The sequence below is a fragment of the Somniosus microcephalus genome, chromosome 1 (assembly GCF_052327205.1).
Source record: "Somniosus microcephalus isolate GS21.2 chromosome 1, FLI_Smic_1.0, whole genome shotgun sequence".
NCBI lineage: Eukaryota > Metazoa > Chordata > Chondrichthyes > Squaliformes > Somniosidae > Somniosus > Somniosus microcephalus.
In genome coordinates this window covers 20460492-20475223 of record NC_140987.1, presented here as the reverse complement: position 1 = coordinate 20475223, position 14732 = coordinate 20460492, and the positions used below count along the sequence as shown (strand labels likewise).

The 14732-nt window shown below is 45.0% G+C and overlaps 1 protein-coding gene across 4 annotated transcripts in view; it reads right to left on the bottom strand.

Annotated features, from left to right (window-relative positions):
* The window catches only part of fam193a (family with sequence similarity 193 member A), a 334280-nt gene that overhangs the window by 108859 nt on the left and 210689 nt on the right, over positions 1 to 14732 (bottom strand). For all 4 annotated transcript variants that reach the window (XM_085973735.1, XM_085973887.1, XM_085973783.1 and 1 more), the window contains 2 exons: positions 8367 to 8534; positions 3435 to 3663 (listed from right to left, as the gene is read on the bottom strand). In XM_085973735.1, the coding sequence (XP_085829861.1) occupies positions 3435 to 3663; positions 8367 to 8534 (397 nt within the window). The remainder of the gene's footprint in view (positions 1 to 3434; positions 3664 to 8366; positions 8535 to 14732) is intronic.

The following is a 14732-nucleotide window of genomic DNA, read 5'->3' as shown; positions in this document are numbered from 1 at the left end:
TTAATGTGTGGCTGTGGAGATGGCGCAGAAGGCAAAGGTTCACATTCTTGGAACATTAGGGCCAGTTTGGGGGCAGGAGTGACCAGTACAGGACAAGGCAGGGACTAGAGCCCTTGTTAGGGAAGGATCAAAATAATATAGCAAGGGAAGGGAATGAAAAAACAAGACCAGGAAGGAGAGAGAAAAGTAAAAGGGGCAAGGGATGTAAAAAAGATAAAACAGAAAAAAATGGGAAAGTAATGAAGAACAGATCGGAAGGAAGAGGAATTAAAATGAGTAACACTGCCAGCCAAAGGTAGGTCTGAGTTGTGTACATGCAGATGCACAAAATATATTCTGGATAAAGTTAGAGAGCTAGAAGCATAAATTGGAAAGATATAACAGCATTCGGCTAGGGTAGGACTGGGAGCCAAATATTTCTGGTTACAAGATGCACAAGGGAAAAGGAGGAAGATTAGCAGTATTAATCAAAGATTCCATTACAGCACTGGAATATAATGATGATATAGGAGATGGAGCAAAAGTTGAGTCTATTTAGTTAGAGCTAAAGAATAAGGAGGTAACTGTGATCTGCCAAACCAGGCAAATGAGACAGAGGAAGAGATGTGTAGTCGAAGAGGAGAAATAACAGTGCCACAACAACACGCAACTTGAGTTTTTTTTAAAAACTGGAGTTTGTCTTGGGATGATTAACATGAGTGACAAAGAAGGGGCAGAGTTTCCACAATTAATCCAAGACTGCTTTCTGGATCAGAATGTTTCTAGTTCAGCGAAGAAAGAGACAGGGCTGGATCCAGTGCTAGAGAATGAAATGGGGCAAGTAGGTAATGTGAGGATAGGGAAACAGCAACCACAGCTTTATTAAGTTTAATAATATAAAAAAACTGAAGCAAGATCAGTCAAAAGTAAATGGTATCTGACCAGGACAAAAAGCAAATTTTAACAACCGAGAAAGGGAACTGGCCAAGATAAACTGGAAAGAAAGATTGACAGATAAGACAAGAGGACAAACATGGGAAACTTTCACAGAAAGGATGATCACGGAGCAAAGAAGGCTGTGCAGAAGCTGCTGCAGTTCCTTGGATGAGCAGATTAAGTTAAGTTAAATTAAAAAGAGCATTAAAAAAAGACACACAACAAAGTGAGGGGCTAATAATGCAAAATAAAATCGAGCAGAGTACAGAACATACAGAGCTGAAATTTAAAAAATGATTAGAAAGGAGGCATGAAGGAGGTTTGGCAGGTAATAAAAGAAACTATAAAGAGATTATAGAAGAAGAAAAAATTGAAGAATAGTTTAGAGTGTTAGGGCAAGTCCGTTTCTCTCTCCACAGATGCTGCCTGACCTGCTCATTGCTTTTGTACTTGTGCCCCTGTTTACAAAACCTAGGACCTCCTATTTCTTCTTGCAACTTTCTCAACTTGCCTTTCCACTTCAACATTTGTGTATCTGGATGAATGACCGGAGTGTTTTCCAGCATTTTCTGTTTTCATTTCAGATTTCCAGCATCGAGTTTTTGCTTTTATTTAATGAATAGTTTATTTTTCTTAGTTAAGGGTATCTAGGGATATGGAGCTTTGGTAAATGGAGTTGAGGTACAAATCAGCCATGATCTAATTGAATGGTGGAGTAGACTAGAGGGGCTGAATGGCCTACTCCTGTCCTTATGTTGTTGAAGGGTAGAATGGATCAGAAATGAAGCAGCAAATCTTTCACACAGAAGATGAAGGAATGGCTGAGCTATTAAATGAGTGTTCTGGCTCAGCTTTCACCGAGAACAGAACTTACATTTATTTCTCATTTTATTACAGCCCAAGGACGTCGCAAAGTGCAAAAAACTATGGATTACTGCTTAAGTGATGCTTTGTCAACAAATGTGGCAACCAATCTGTGCACAAAGTCGCACAAATACCAAATGGACGAATGACCAGATGATCTGTTTTGTGATGATGTTGGTTGAAGGATAAACATTGACCAGGACAACGGGAGAACAAAACTAAGGGTCGTGGTTAATGCTGCAGAGCTCTGCAAGTGACTTCAGCAGAACAGCGGCAGGTTAGCAAACTGGGCAGATAGATGGCAGATGAAATTTAATGCAGAGACATGTGAGGTGACATACTTTGGGAGGCCATAAACACTAAATGGTAAAAGGATAAATGCATTTCGGAGCATGAAGACTTAGGGGTTCAGATATACACAAATGTTTAAGTGGAAAGGCAAGTTGAGAAAGTTGCAAAAAGAAATACAAGGTCCCAGGTTTTGTCAACAGGGGCACAAGTACAAAAGCAAAGAGATAATGCCAAACCTGTACAAGTCATCAGTTGGGCTACGGTTAGAATATTTTGTCCAGTTTTGGGTGCCCTACTTTAGGAAGGATGTTAAGACCATGGAAAGGCTGCAGAAGAGAGTCACCAAGATCATACATAAGGATGAGATTTAATTATGAGGAGAGATGAGAGAAACTGGAAATAACAGCAGAAAATGCTGGAAAAACTCAGCAGGTCAGGCAACATCCGTGGAGAGAAATTTGAGTTGACGTTTCGGGTCGAACCCTTCTTCAAAACTGGAAAGAAAAGTAATTAGATCGAAGGCAGGGCTGCGATCGGACAAAAGAAGTGAAAGAAACAAAAGAGCTAGACGAGATGGTAATAGGCTGAGGTTAGGTGTAAAGTGTACTGGCAGGGCAAGGGATAGCTGCCAGGTGGGAGAGAGAGCTCTTTTTCACGAGAATAGAGAAGTTTAAGAGAACATCTAATAGGAGGTTTTCAGAATTATGAAGGGTTTTAATCAAGTAGATTGGGGGGGGGGGGGGGGGGTGGAAGAAACTATTTCTACTGGTCAATAAGTTAACTGGATTCTTTTGTGCAGAGGGCTGTTAGGGCATGGAATGCCTTACGTGAAACAGTGGTGGAAGCAGAACCCATAATAGCTTTTAAGAGAAGTTGGAAATCAGTATTTAAAAAAGAAAAATATGGAGAATGGGCAGAGAAATGGGGCTAAACGGATCGTTCTGTCAGAGAGATGGCACAAGTGAACGGCCTCCTTCTGTGTTGCAAAATTCTATGTCTGCATGAAGTAGTCCCATTCCTCAACCCAATGAGCACAAACCTAAAGAAGACCATTTCAACCACTCAAATATTTGAAACTAATTCCATGTTTTCGGGTCAGTATTGAAGTGGACACATGCGACAACAGTTTGACATTTTAGTATCAAACACTTGCAGAAAATACTGAGATAAATATCATGCTTGGGCTGAGGGTGTGGGGATGGGATGTGGCGAGTCATGATGCTCCGCCATCACGGGTGTGTCCGGCAGGCTTGAAGAACCTGCTGGTCTTTTCCTGCCGGTCACTGTTTTGGAAATGTCACGCGGGATACATATCTTTACACCTGCGCGCAGAGCTATGGCAATGGCTTATTTTTGCAACTTACCAGCGTGACGAGGAAGGCGCTGATTGTGCGAGCAGCTTGACAGAGTGCGCTGTATTCCTCCAAGAGGAGCGAGATGAACTGATGAGCCTGTGGCGGGCCCTGCGCCACAGTTGTGACTTTGGATCCCAGTGACAGATGTCGGAGCAAGCGTACCTTCATTTCCAGAACATACTCCCTGGCCTGCTGCTCTAAGCGTTGGTACAGCTGGTAGGGGTCCCGCTCACATAGCCTAAGGCCAAGGAAGCAAAAAAACAAGGAAAGCACATTAATAACCTATTACACGTCTCGATTATTCACATTTAAAAAAAAAAATTATACCTCTGTATAAAAATAATTAAGCAAACACAGGGAACATCAGGCATAAGGTGCTGGAGTTAGAGAGTAAGAGTGTAGATGGTTAGCCCGGAGACATGCTGAATCCCATTCACTACATGTATGAGGCTAAGTTTTGGTTCATCAGGGACTGCTAACGCACATTGCCTTTTCTGGCATGTATAATTGAATTTTGTATTGTATAATTTAATGTCGTTGTCTAGGTTGGAAGAACTTTGTGATAAACAAATAGTGCTCAATAGAGCGAACCATTCGAAATCAAGCTAACCATGCAACTAGAGAGCAGCAGGAAGGGACATCCAGAAACATGCCCTAGCCTGAGGGGCGACAACACCAAAAGAGGAAAGACTAGTCTTGCAATTAAACCAATACTACCATGAGATTCTAGGTTTATTAACTTCTCTAACAAGTGTACTAAATTTATAATAAAGTGAACATTATATATATATATATTAAAAAAAAACAGGGATGGGGGAGAAATAAGTTTCTGCCCCTCTGTTCTCAGGATCCCCTTTTCTAAACCTCTACGGATAACTGGCCTATACTTGCTTAACATTAGTGAAGTAACGTCCCACTATCGTAACAGATTTAGAGATTCTACGCAACACTTGGAGGTGTGCACAGGTAAAGTGTTGGCGGAGTGCACCCGAATTGCAACGCCCCCGATTTGTCCTTCCTGCAGAATATTGTCTATGGAGTTAAATTCCACAGCTCCTCCTCATGTTGGAAAACCATCCAGTGAGGAACTGGGATGACAAGCAGACTACTGCTGCTCTGGAGTAGCATGTGTTCTTGTACAAAGCTGCACAGCTCACCAGGTTTTATTTGCAAACTTTAAAATAACTTTTCCTGGAAGCTGTTGATGTGGTGCTAAAACTCGTTCTTCATGAAGCACTGCACCCTTCGTTCAAAACCAAATACAACCACGGTTTCAAAAGGCGGCCAACTTTCCACGGCTTTTCTAATTTGATGTGCTTCCTTCTTTACCTGCCCGACCCGCACTCCCTGCTGCCTCAGCTACTCACCTTCTCTGCCTCATGTAAACGTCTTCAATTTATTCCATCAGGTGAAATTCAACGTGGAAAAGTGTGAGGTGATTCTCTACCACAAAAGGCAGTAGAGGCCAATTCATTAAATATATTCAAGGAGTTGGATATATTTCTTAAGGATAAAGGGATCAAGGGATATGGGGAGAAAGCAGGGACAGGGTACTGAGTTTGGATGATCAGCCATGATCTCATTGAATGGCGGAGCAGGCTCGAGGGGCCAAGTGGCCTTTTCCTGTTCCTATTTCTTATGCAAGGCTGAGAGGAGATTTGATAGAAGTGTTTAAAATCATGACGAGTATAGAGGTGTTTAAAATCATGACTAGTATAGAGGTGTTTAAAATCATGACTAGTATAGAGGTGTTTAAAATCATGACTAGTATAGGTAGAGTAAATAAAGAGATACTGTTTCCAATGGCTGAAGGGTCAATAACCAGAAGGCACAGATTTAAGGTGATTGGCTAAAGAACCAGAGGCGACATGAGGAAACACTTTTTTACACAACGAGTGGTTAGGATTTGGAATGCGCTGCCTGATAGGGTGGTGGAAACAGATTCAATAGTAGCCTTCAAAAGAGAATTGGATAAACACTTTTAGGAGAAAAAGTTGCAGGGACATGGGGAAAGAGTGGGACTAACTGGATTGCTCGTCGAAAGTGCCGGCGCAGACTCGATGGGCTGAATGGCCTCCTTCTGTGCTGTACGATTCTATGATTCTATCTCTCCCATTGTCTTATATTAATATAATAATTTCAGCCATTTCACCACTTCCTGTTTTCCATTTTACAGGCAAATCTGTCTGTGCGTGCATTTGCCTCTCCCTTCCCTTTGCTTGTTCATTTTAAAATGCTGTTTATCTGTAATTTCTTCCAGTTCTGTCGAAGGCTCCACACCTGAAACGTTAATTCATCTGTTCTCTGCACTGATGTTTACTGACCTGCTGACTCTTTCCAGCAATTCTCGTTTTTGTTTCAGATTCAATAGCCGTATTCAAAATTATGAGGGGTTTTGATAGAGCAGATAGGGAGAAGCGGTTTCCAGTGACAGTGGGTGGTCAGTAACCAGGGGAGACAGATTTAAGGTAATTGGCAAAAAAAAGCCGGATGGGAGATGAGGAGAGTCTTTTTTTTCTTTTTACACAGCGAGTTATGATGATCTGGAATGCACTGCCTGAAAAGGTGGTCGAAGCTGATTCCACAATAACTTTAGAAAGGGAATGGAATATGTACTTGAAAGGGAAAAATTAGCAGGGCTATGGGGAAAGGGCAGGAGTGTGAGACTAATTGAATAGCTCTTTCAAAGAGCTGGCAAAGGTACAATGGGGTGAATAGCTTCCCTCTGTGCTGTATGATTCTATGATTTCAGCATTAACAGTACTTTCCCGACAGGTTTCACAAGGTTGGTTCAGTACATTTTATTCTTAGAATGACCTTTCAAGAATGCAGTGTGCAAATTTATTAAGACATTGTGTAATTTTCCCTTATGCTTAAGTACTGTTAATTAAATTCTTTTTGCTATTCCAATTTAGAACTATTTATTTTTCATGGTCAAAAATGCAGCTGTTAGCAGAAGCAAGAGAACGCCACTTGTGTTCAAGCCCAACCTCGAATAATAATGGGATTTAGGTTTTTGCTCATTACCCTCTTGGCTCAGCTGAACCATACAGAGCAGTGAGGTCCCAGTTCGATCTGTACTGAGTTAACTAATCGCAGCTGAGGCAGTAGTAGGCGGAGCCATCATTGGCCTCAGTACCCACGGGTTTGTGAAGAATAAACAGCTCCCCCTCTGGCAGTACGCTAAACTGCATTGCTACAACAACTTGCATTTCTATAGTGTCTTTAACATACTAAAACGTCTCAATGTGCTTCACAGGAGTGTGATCGATCAAAATTTGACACCGAGCCACGTAAGATATTAGGGCAGATGACCAAAAGCTTGGTCAAAGAGGTAGGTTTTAAGGAGCATCTTAAAATGAGGGTAGAAAGGCAAAGAGGTTTAGGGAGGGAATTCCAGAGCTCAGGACCTTGGCAGCTGAAGGCACGGCCGCCCATGGTGGATGCACAAGAGGCCAGAATATCTCGGAGGGATCTACCCACTTTTCGCACATTCATGAAGTAATCATCTCACTATAAACGTGCCTGTTGTGTGGAACTGAAATCACATACATACTCAGGGATCTTGCTGTATGCAAACTGCCTACCACGTTTCCCTACATTACAACGGCGAGTACACTTCAAAAATACTTAATCGGCTGTGAGCGCTTTGGCACATCTTGAGGAAATGAAATGTGCTATTTAACTGCAATATCATTCTTTCTCTAATCTTACCTCAGAGCTAATCTTCCACGCTTGGGACTAATTTCATTGCTGTTGTTTTAAATAATTAAAATTAAACTAGAATTTTAAATTTTATGTTGACAATTTGATAGCTTCACCTTAATTTTAATGTAAAAATCATCAACCAGAATACTCTTTAAAAACTGCAGCACTGGTTAGGAAACAGGAGCTTTGAATTCGATCAAGCTGTCAGCTACACTGCACGGCATCACATCCTAGTCAACACATTCAGTTTGTTTTAACCTGCGGTGAATGTTCTACAAGCAATAAGGTTTCTGAAGACGACAGCGCTGCACTAAAGACGGGAGGCCCGCCTGGACTGCGGTGCTGGGGCCATTTCGCAATGTTGACTTTTATAGAGGGAGAGAAGTAAATGGTAACTTTCTCAGTTACTGGGTACCTGTTGCCGGAAATACACCTATTCAGGCCAGGATTGTGCTCAGTTACACCCCTACAGTCTAACTGTGTCTAATCTCTCACAGGAGCAATGACCAGGAATAATTTGCTGGGCTATGAGGAAAGAGCAAGGGAGTGGGACTAATTGGACAGCTCTTTCAGAGAGCCGGCACAGGCACGACGGGCCAAATGGCCTCCTTCTGTGCTGTTTTCAGTGTTTAATCAGTTAGCAGAGTAACTTCTGACACAGAAATTTGTGTCACAAACCCTGCAAGTGAGCTGCACATTAAAGGCTGCTCACTCCTAAGAGCATAAGAAATAGGAGCAGGAGTTGGCCATTCGGCCCCTCAAGCCTGCTCCCCCATTCAATAAGATCATGGCTGATCTGATCTTGGCCTCAACTCCACTTTCCTGCCCGATCCCCATAACCCTGGACTCCCCTATAGCTCAAAAATCTGTCTATCTCCACCTTAAATATATTCAATGACCCAGCCTCCACGGCTCTCTGGGTAGAGGATTCCAAAGATTCACGACGCTCAGAGAAGAAATCCCTCCTCATCTCTGTCTTAAATGGGCGACCCCTTATTCTGAAACTATGTCTCCTAGTTCTAGATTCCCCCACGAGAGGAAACATCCTCTCTGCATCATTAAGAACTCGAACACTGAAGATGTTAAGGTGCATCACTTTACACAGGGAGCAAACCTGATTCCAAATATAGTCAGACTCGGGTGACTTTGCCTACATTCCCTGCGACTACGGTCAGTTTAACCACAGAGATTTCCACAATAAATAGTTGATTAATTAAATCATAAACCACTTACCTGTCTACCAGCTCTTTCATTCCCTCCTTATCTGGCACCAGCGATTGGTCCTGATCATCAGCCAACGGCGTCCCAGCTTGACGATAAATACATCGAACCATGTAACGTACCTCTGACCAATAATGCTGAAGCTGCTGAGATTCTCGCTCGTTCTCTGCCGATATTTCTCTGCAAAGAATGAGGTGATTCAGTAACTATCACTCCGATCCTCGAGGAGGAAAGACGCCCAATTTCAAGCAGCCATTTTCCTTTAAATGAACCTACTGGGTCCTGTTTGCAAAAACAGGACCAGCGTGTGGATTAAACTACTTGTGTGCAATCTCTCTTTAAAGAACTTTTAGGCGGCTGCTGAAGCTCCAGGACAGCAATACTCGAATACAGGCCAGCGGCCTCCAGAGTGTCAATCGTTACTTTTTTACTCAACCATCCCTCGTTTTCAGCTCCTCTGACCTCTGTTCTCAGGAGCTGCTGGAGGTGCGGACTTAGGCTCATTCGTTTGCAAGAGCTGCGGCGCAGATTCAGCAGAATGGGACCGGGGCTAAAAAGATGAAATTATGACAACAGGTTGCACAGGACTAGGCTTGTATTCCCTTCAGCATAGAAGATTAAAGGGTGATCTCATTGAGGTGTTTAAGATGATTAAAGGATTTAATCGGGTAGATAAAGAGAAACTATTTCCTCTGGCGGGCGGAGACCAGCACAAGGGGCATATCCTTAAAATTAGAGCTAATCCGTTCAGGGGTGAAGTCAAGAAGCACTTCTTCACACAAAGGGTAGTGGAAATCTTTTTTTTTTTTTTAAACTGGAACTCCATCCCCAAAAAAGTTGTTGAGGCTGGGGGTCAACAGACATTTTCAAAATTGAGATCGATAGATTTTTATTAGGCAAGTGTATTAAGGGTTACGGAACCAAGTCTGGTAGATGGAGTTAAGTTGCAGAATTGATCTAACTGAATGGTGGAACAGGCTTATGGGGTGGAATGGCTAACTCCTGTTGCTATGTCCCCACTGACATTATAGCCTATTAGCAGTGAGGTGTAGTCACTGAATCAAGTACTGTAACTTGAAAGCTAGTTTAAGTATCTATTCGTTGCTTGGAAAAATAGACAAGGCATGTAATTTTCCCCCGTTCTCCCCTCCTGCGATGGAGTTTATTTGTCTCAATAGAGTTACAAAAGTAACCCACCCAAACGACAATTCTCCACATGCAAGCCAGAAGAGGAAGTGTCAGCAGGCTAATCTCCCATCACAGCAGAGCCCATCCTGTCCTCAACTGACAGTCACATACGTGCATTTCCAGTATTTACATTGGCAACTATTGGACTGATAATTACTCATCTTAGTATACCTCGGATTAACATTCACCACTCCAACTCCGCACACTCCAGATCAGTAAAATCAGGATTAACATTCACCGCTCCAACTCAGCACACTCCAGATCAGTACAATCAGGATTAACATTCACCACTCCAACTCAGCATACTCCAGATCAGTACAATCAGGATTAACATTCACCGCTCCAACTCAGCACACTCCAGATCAGTACAATCAGGATTAACATTCACCGCTCCAACTCAGCACACTCCAGATCAGTACAATCAGGATTAACATTCACCGCTCCAACTCAGCACACTCCAGATCAGTACAATCAGGATTAACATTCACCGCTCCAACTCAGTATACTCCAGATCAGTACAATCAGGATTAACATTCACCGCTCCAACTCAGTCTCCTCCAGATTTACATACAGAGTAGCTTGGATTGAAGACGAATCGAGCAGTGCTTCTGTTTTTAAAGACAGAGTGATGTATTAAAAAGGCTATGATTTGAGAAGATAATGCCTCACACTCTTAAATGAGCAACACTGCATAATTGCACCCTAAACAAAGCCTACTAAAACTATACTAGTTTTTGGCTGTGAAGACTGACAGATTATGAACAGTGAGTCGGTAAAGCCTGCCACTTTTGCATCCCTGGAGTGGGACAAGTTGCTGCGAACAAGGAGGGGAAGGGGAGAAATCATATTTTGTGTAGAATAAAATAGGGCTAAATGTGGCACTGAACAGGAGGAAGGTTCAAAGCCCAGAAAACCTATTCAAATTTCAGCCACACTGTGTTCCCTCACCGCCCCTTACATAAATCCACCCCACATCTTCCCTCATGGCCTCTGCTCCCTCCTCTGGTTGGTCTGGGAACCCCTCTTCCCAATACACAATTGCGTAAGAACCTCTAAATATGCACAACTACATTGATGATTCAACTCGATGCACAACCACGTCTACACAAAGTACTATAGAACACAAAAACCTTAGGAACCAGCTGTCTCCACAGCAAATACTAATTCAAAACCTGCCAAGAATGTCGTCCTTCCCTTCTATTGTTGCATAGATGATGGATCAACTGTTCAACTTTTCATTACAAATAGGCAAATGGCCAAATACTGCAGCCTAGATAGACAGGGTTGGGTGGGGCTGCAACCTACTTTAATGCATAGTTAGAGGGAGGGTTCCCAAGCCTCGATTACGCAAGCTGCGTGCGGGAGGGATCAGTGAGGCAGATGTGACGGTTTACTGATCCCTCCCAATAACTAACAGTTTCAGGGATCAATAAACCAACAATACTTCAGCTGCATCCAGTTGGAATACCATGTCCCGGTTCGAGCACCTTTCTTTAGGAAGGATAGGAGAGTTTCGCTTCAACCATAAATGGGATGAGGCACTTTATAGTTATAAGAGACAAGAGAAACTGGAGCCCCTTTCATTCCAGCAAGGAAGGAACTCTCCGACACCTCCTCCTACCTCCCCCTGGACCATGACCCCACTACCGAACATCAAGCCACCGTTTCCAAGACTGTCACTGACCTCATCTCCTCTGGAGATCTTCCCCCCGCTGCCACCAGCCTCATAGTTCCCCAACCCCGCACAGCCCACTTCTACCTCCTTCCCAAGATCCACAAACAGGACTGCCCTGGTAGACCCATCGTTTCAGCCTGTTCTTGCCCCACGGAACTTATCTCTTCCTATCTCGACTCTATTTTTTCTCCCCTTGTCCAGTCTCTTCCCACCTACATCCGCGACTCTTCGGACGCCCTCTGCCACTTTAACAGTTTCCAGTTTCCTGGCTCCAACCGCTTCCTTTTCACCATGGACGTACAATCCCTCTACACCTCCACCCCCCACCCGGATGGCCTGAGGGCGCTCCGCTTCTTCCTTGAACAGAGGCCAGACCAGTCCCCATCCACCACCACCCTCCTCCGCCTGGCTGAACTTGTTCTCACATTGAACAACTTCTCCTTTAACTCCACTCATTTCCTCCAAATCAAAGGTGTTGCCATGGGTACCCGCATGGGTCCTAGCTGTGCCTGTCTTTTCGTGGGCTATGTGGAACAATCTTTGTTCCAGTCCTACTCGGGTCCCCTCCCTCACCTCTTTTTCCGATACATTGATGACTGTATCGGTGCCGTTTCCTGCTCTCGCCCCGAACTTGACAATTTCATTCACTTTGCCTCCAATTTCCACCCTTCCCTCACCTTCACATGGTCCATCTCTGACTCTTCCCTTCCCTTCCTCGACTTCTCCGTCTCCATCTCTGGGGATAGGTTATCGACCAATATTCACTACAAGCCCACTGACTCCCACAGCTACCTGGACTACACTTCCTCCCACCCCGCTTCCTGTAAGGACTCTATTCCATTCTCCCAGTTTCTCCGTCTCCGCCGTATTTGCTCCGACGATGCCACCTTCCACACCAGTGCTTCCGACATGTCTTCCTTTTTCCGCAACCGAGGATTCCCCTCTACTGTGGTTGACACTGCCCTCGACCGTGTCAGTTCTATCTCCCGCACTTCTGCCCTCACCCCTGCCCCTCCCTCCCAGAACCACGATAGGGTTCCCCTTGTCCTCACCTTTCACCCCACCAGCCTCCACATTCAACGGATCATCCTCCGGCATATCCGCTACCTCCAAAGTGATCCCACCACCAAACGTATCTTCCCCTCCCCTCCCAGCATTCCGCAGGGACCGCTCCCTCCGAGACACCCTAGTCCACTCCTCTATCACCCCCAACAGCCCTTCCCCTGGCACCTTCCCCTGCAAGCGGAGGAGATGTAACGCCTGCCCCTATACCTCTCCCCCCTTCCCACTGTCCAGGGCCCCAAACACCCCTTCCAGGTGAAACAGCGATTTACTTGTACTTCTCGCAATCTAGTATACTGTATTCGCTGCTCACGATGCGGTCTCCTCTACATTGGGGAGACCAAACGCAGATTGGGTGACCGCTTTGCGGAACACCTCCGTTCAGTCCGTAAGGGTGACCCCGAGCTTCCGGTCGCCTGTCATTTTAATTCAACGCTCCAGTCCCACTCGGACCTCACCGTCCTTGGCCTCTTGTATTGTTCCACGGAAGCTCAACGTAAACTCGAGGAACAGCACCTCATCTTCTGATTAGGCACTCTGCAGCCTTCCGGACTCAATATCGAGTTCAACAATTTCAGATCATAACCTCGGCCCCTATTTCATTTTTTCTTGTAATTTTTCCACCCCTTTCCCCCCCCCGCCACCCTTTCCTTTTGTTTCGCTCTCACACCTGGCAGCTATCCCTTGCCCTGCCAGTACACTTTACACCCAATCTCAGCCCATTACCATCTCGTCTAGTTTCTAACACCTTTCATTGTCTCTTTTTTACTTCTTTTGCTCCTTTTATTCTTTTGTCCGATCGCAGCCCTGCCTCCGATCCATCTTTTCTTTCCAGTTTTGAAGAAGGGTTCTACCCGAAACGTCAACTCAAATTTCTGTCCACGGATGTTGCCTGACCTGCTGAGTTTTTCCAGCATTTTCTGTTGTTATTTCGGTTAAGAGGAGATCTAACAGAAGACTTCAAAGGAAACCATCCAAGACTTTGGCACATTTGCCACTGGACTCAATATCCACCACCCGCCTCCATCATCAGCGCACTGTGGTCGCAGGATGTGCTATCTGCGCAGGATAAATTCCAGCACCTCACCAAGATTACAGCGACAGCACAGCCCTCCTCAATAACCTCTACCACCGAGGACGACAAGAGTAGCACTGGTGTACGAACACCATCGCTTCCAAGTTGTCCGCCAAGCAATAGACCACCCTGACATATTTCTGTTCCTTCATTGTCACTGGTTTAATATCCTGGAACAACAGGTACTGTAGCATAGTGGTTATGTTACTGGACTACTAATCCAGAGGCCTGAACTAATGATCAGCTGGGGGAATTTAAATTCAGTTAATTAAATAAATCTGAAATAAAAAGCGAGCATCAGTAATGAAACTATCAGATTGTCGAACCCATCTGGTTTCACTAATGTCCTTTAGGGAAGGCCGATTTCCTTACTTTAGGTCCTTACCCAGTCTGGCCTATATGTGACCCACAGCAATGTGGTTGACTCTTAACTGGGTGTGTATTCAAGGCAGCAGCTCACCACCAACTTCGAGGGCAATTCGGGATGGGCAATAAATGCTGGCCTTGCCGGCGACGTCCACAACCCGTGAATGAATTTTTAAAAAATCCCAACCAAACACCATCATGGGATCATCATGAGGACTGCGGTCAGGCATCTCTGGAGAGGCAATAAATCAGAACTATTAAGTGTGGTGCAAGACTGCTTCTTGAACTATACTTACACTAAACATCCATAAGACAAAGGTCCTCTACCAACCTGCCCCTGCCACACAGTACTGCCCCCCGATTATCAAAATCCACGACAAGGCCTTGGACAACGTGGACCACTTTCCATACCTCGGGAGCCTACTGTCAACAAGGGCAGATGTCGACGACGAAGTCCAACACCGCCTTCAGTGTGCCAGTGCAGCCTTCGGTCGCCTGAGGAAGAGTGTGTTTGAAGACCAGAACCTCAAACCCAGCACTAAGCTCATGGTCTAGAGCAACAGTGATACCCGCCCTGCTGTATGCCTCAGAGACATGGACCATGTACAGCAGGCACCTCAAAGCACTGGAGATGTACCACCAACGCTGCCTCCGCAAGATCCTGCAAATCCATTGGCAGGATAGGCGCGCCAAAGTCAGTGTTCTTGCTCAGGCCAACATCCCCAGCATCGAAGCTTTGACCACGCTCGATCAGCTCTGATGGACGGGTCACATTGTCCGCATGCCTGATACGAGACTCCCAAAACAAGCGCTCTACTCGGAGCTCCGGCACAGCAAGAGAGCCCCAGGTGGGCAGAGAAAACGCTTCAAGGACACCCTCAAAGCCTTCTTGAAAAAGTGCAACATCCCCACCGACACCTGGGAATCCCTGGCCCAAGACCGCACAAAGTGGAGGAGAAGCATCCGGGAAGGCGCCGAACACCGAGTCTCTTCGCCGGGAGCAAGCGGAAGC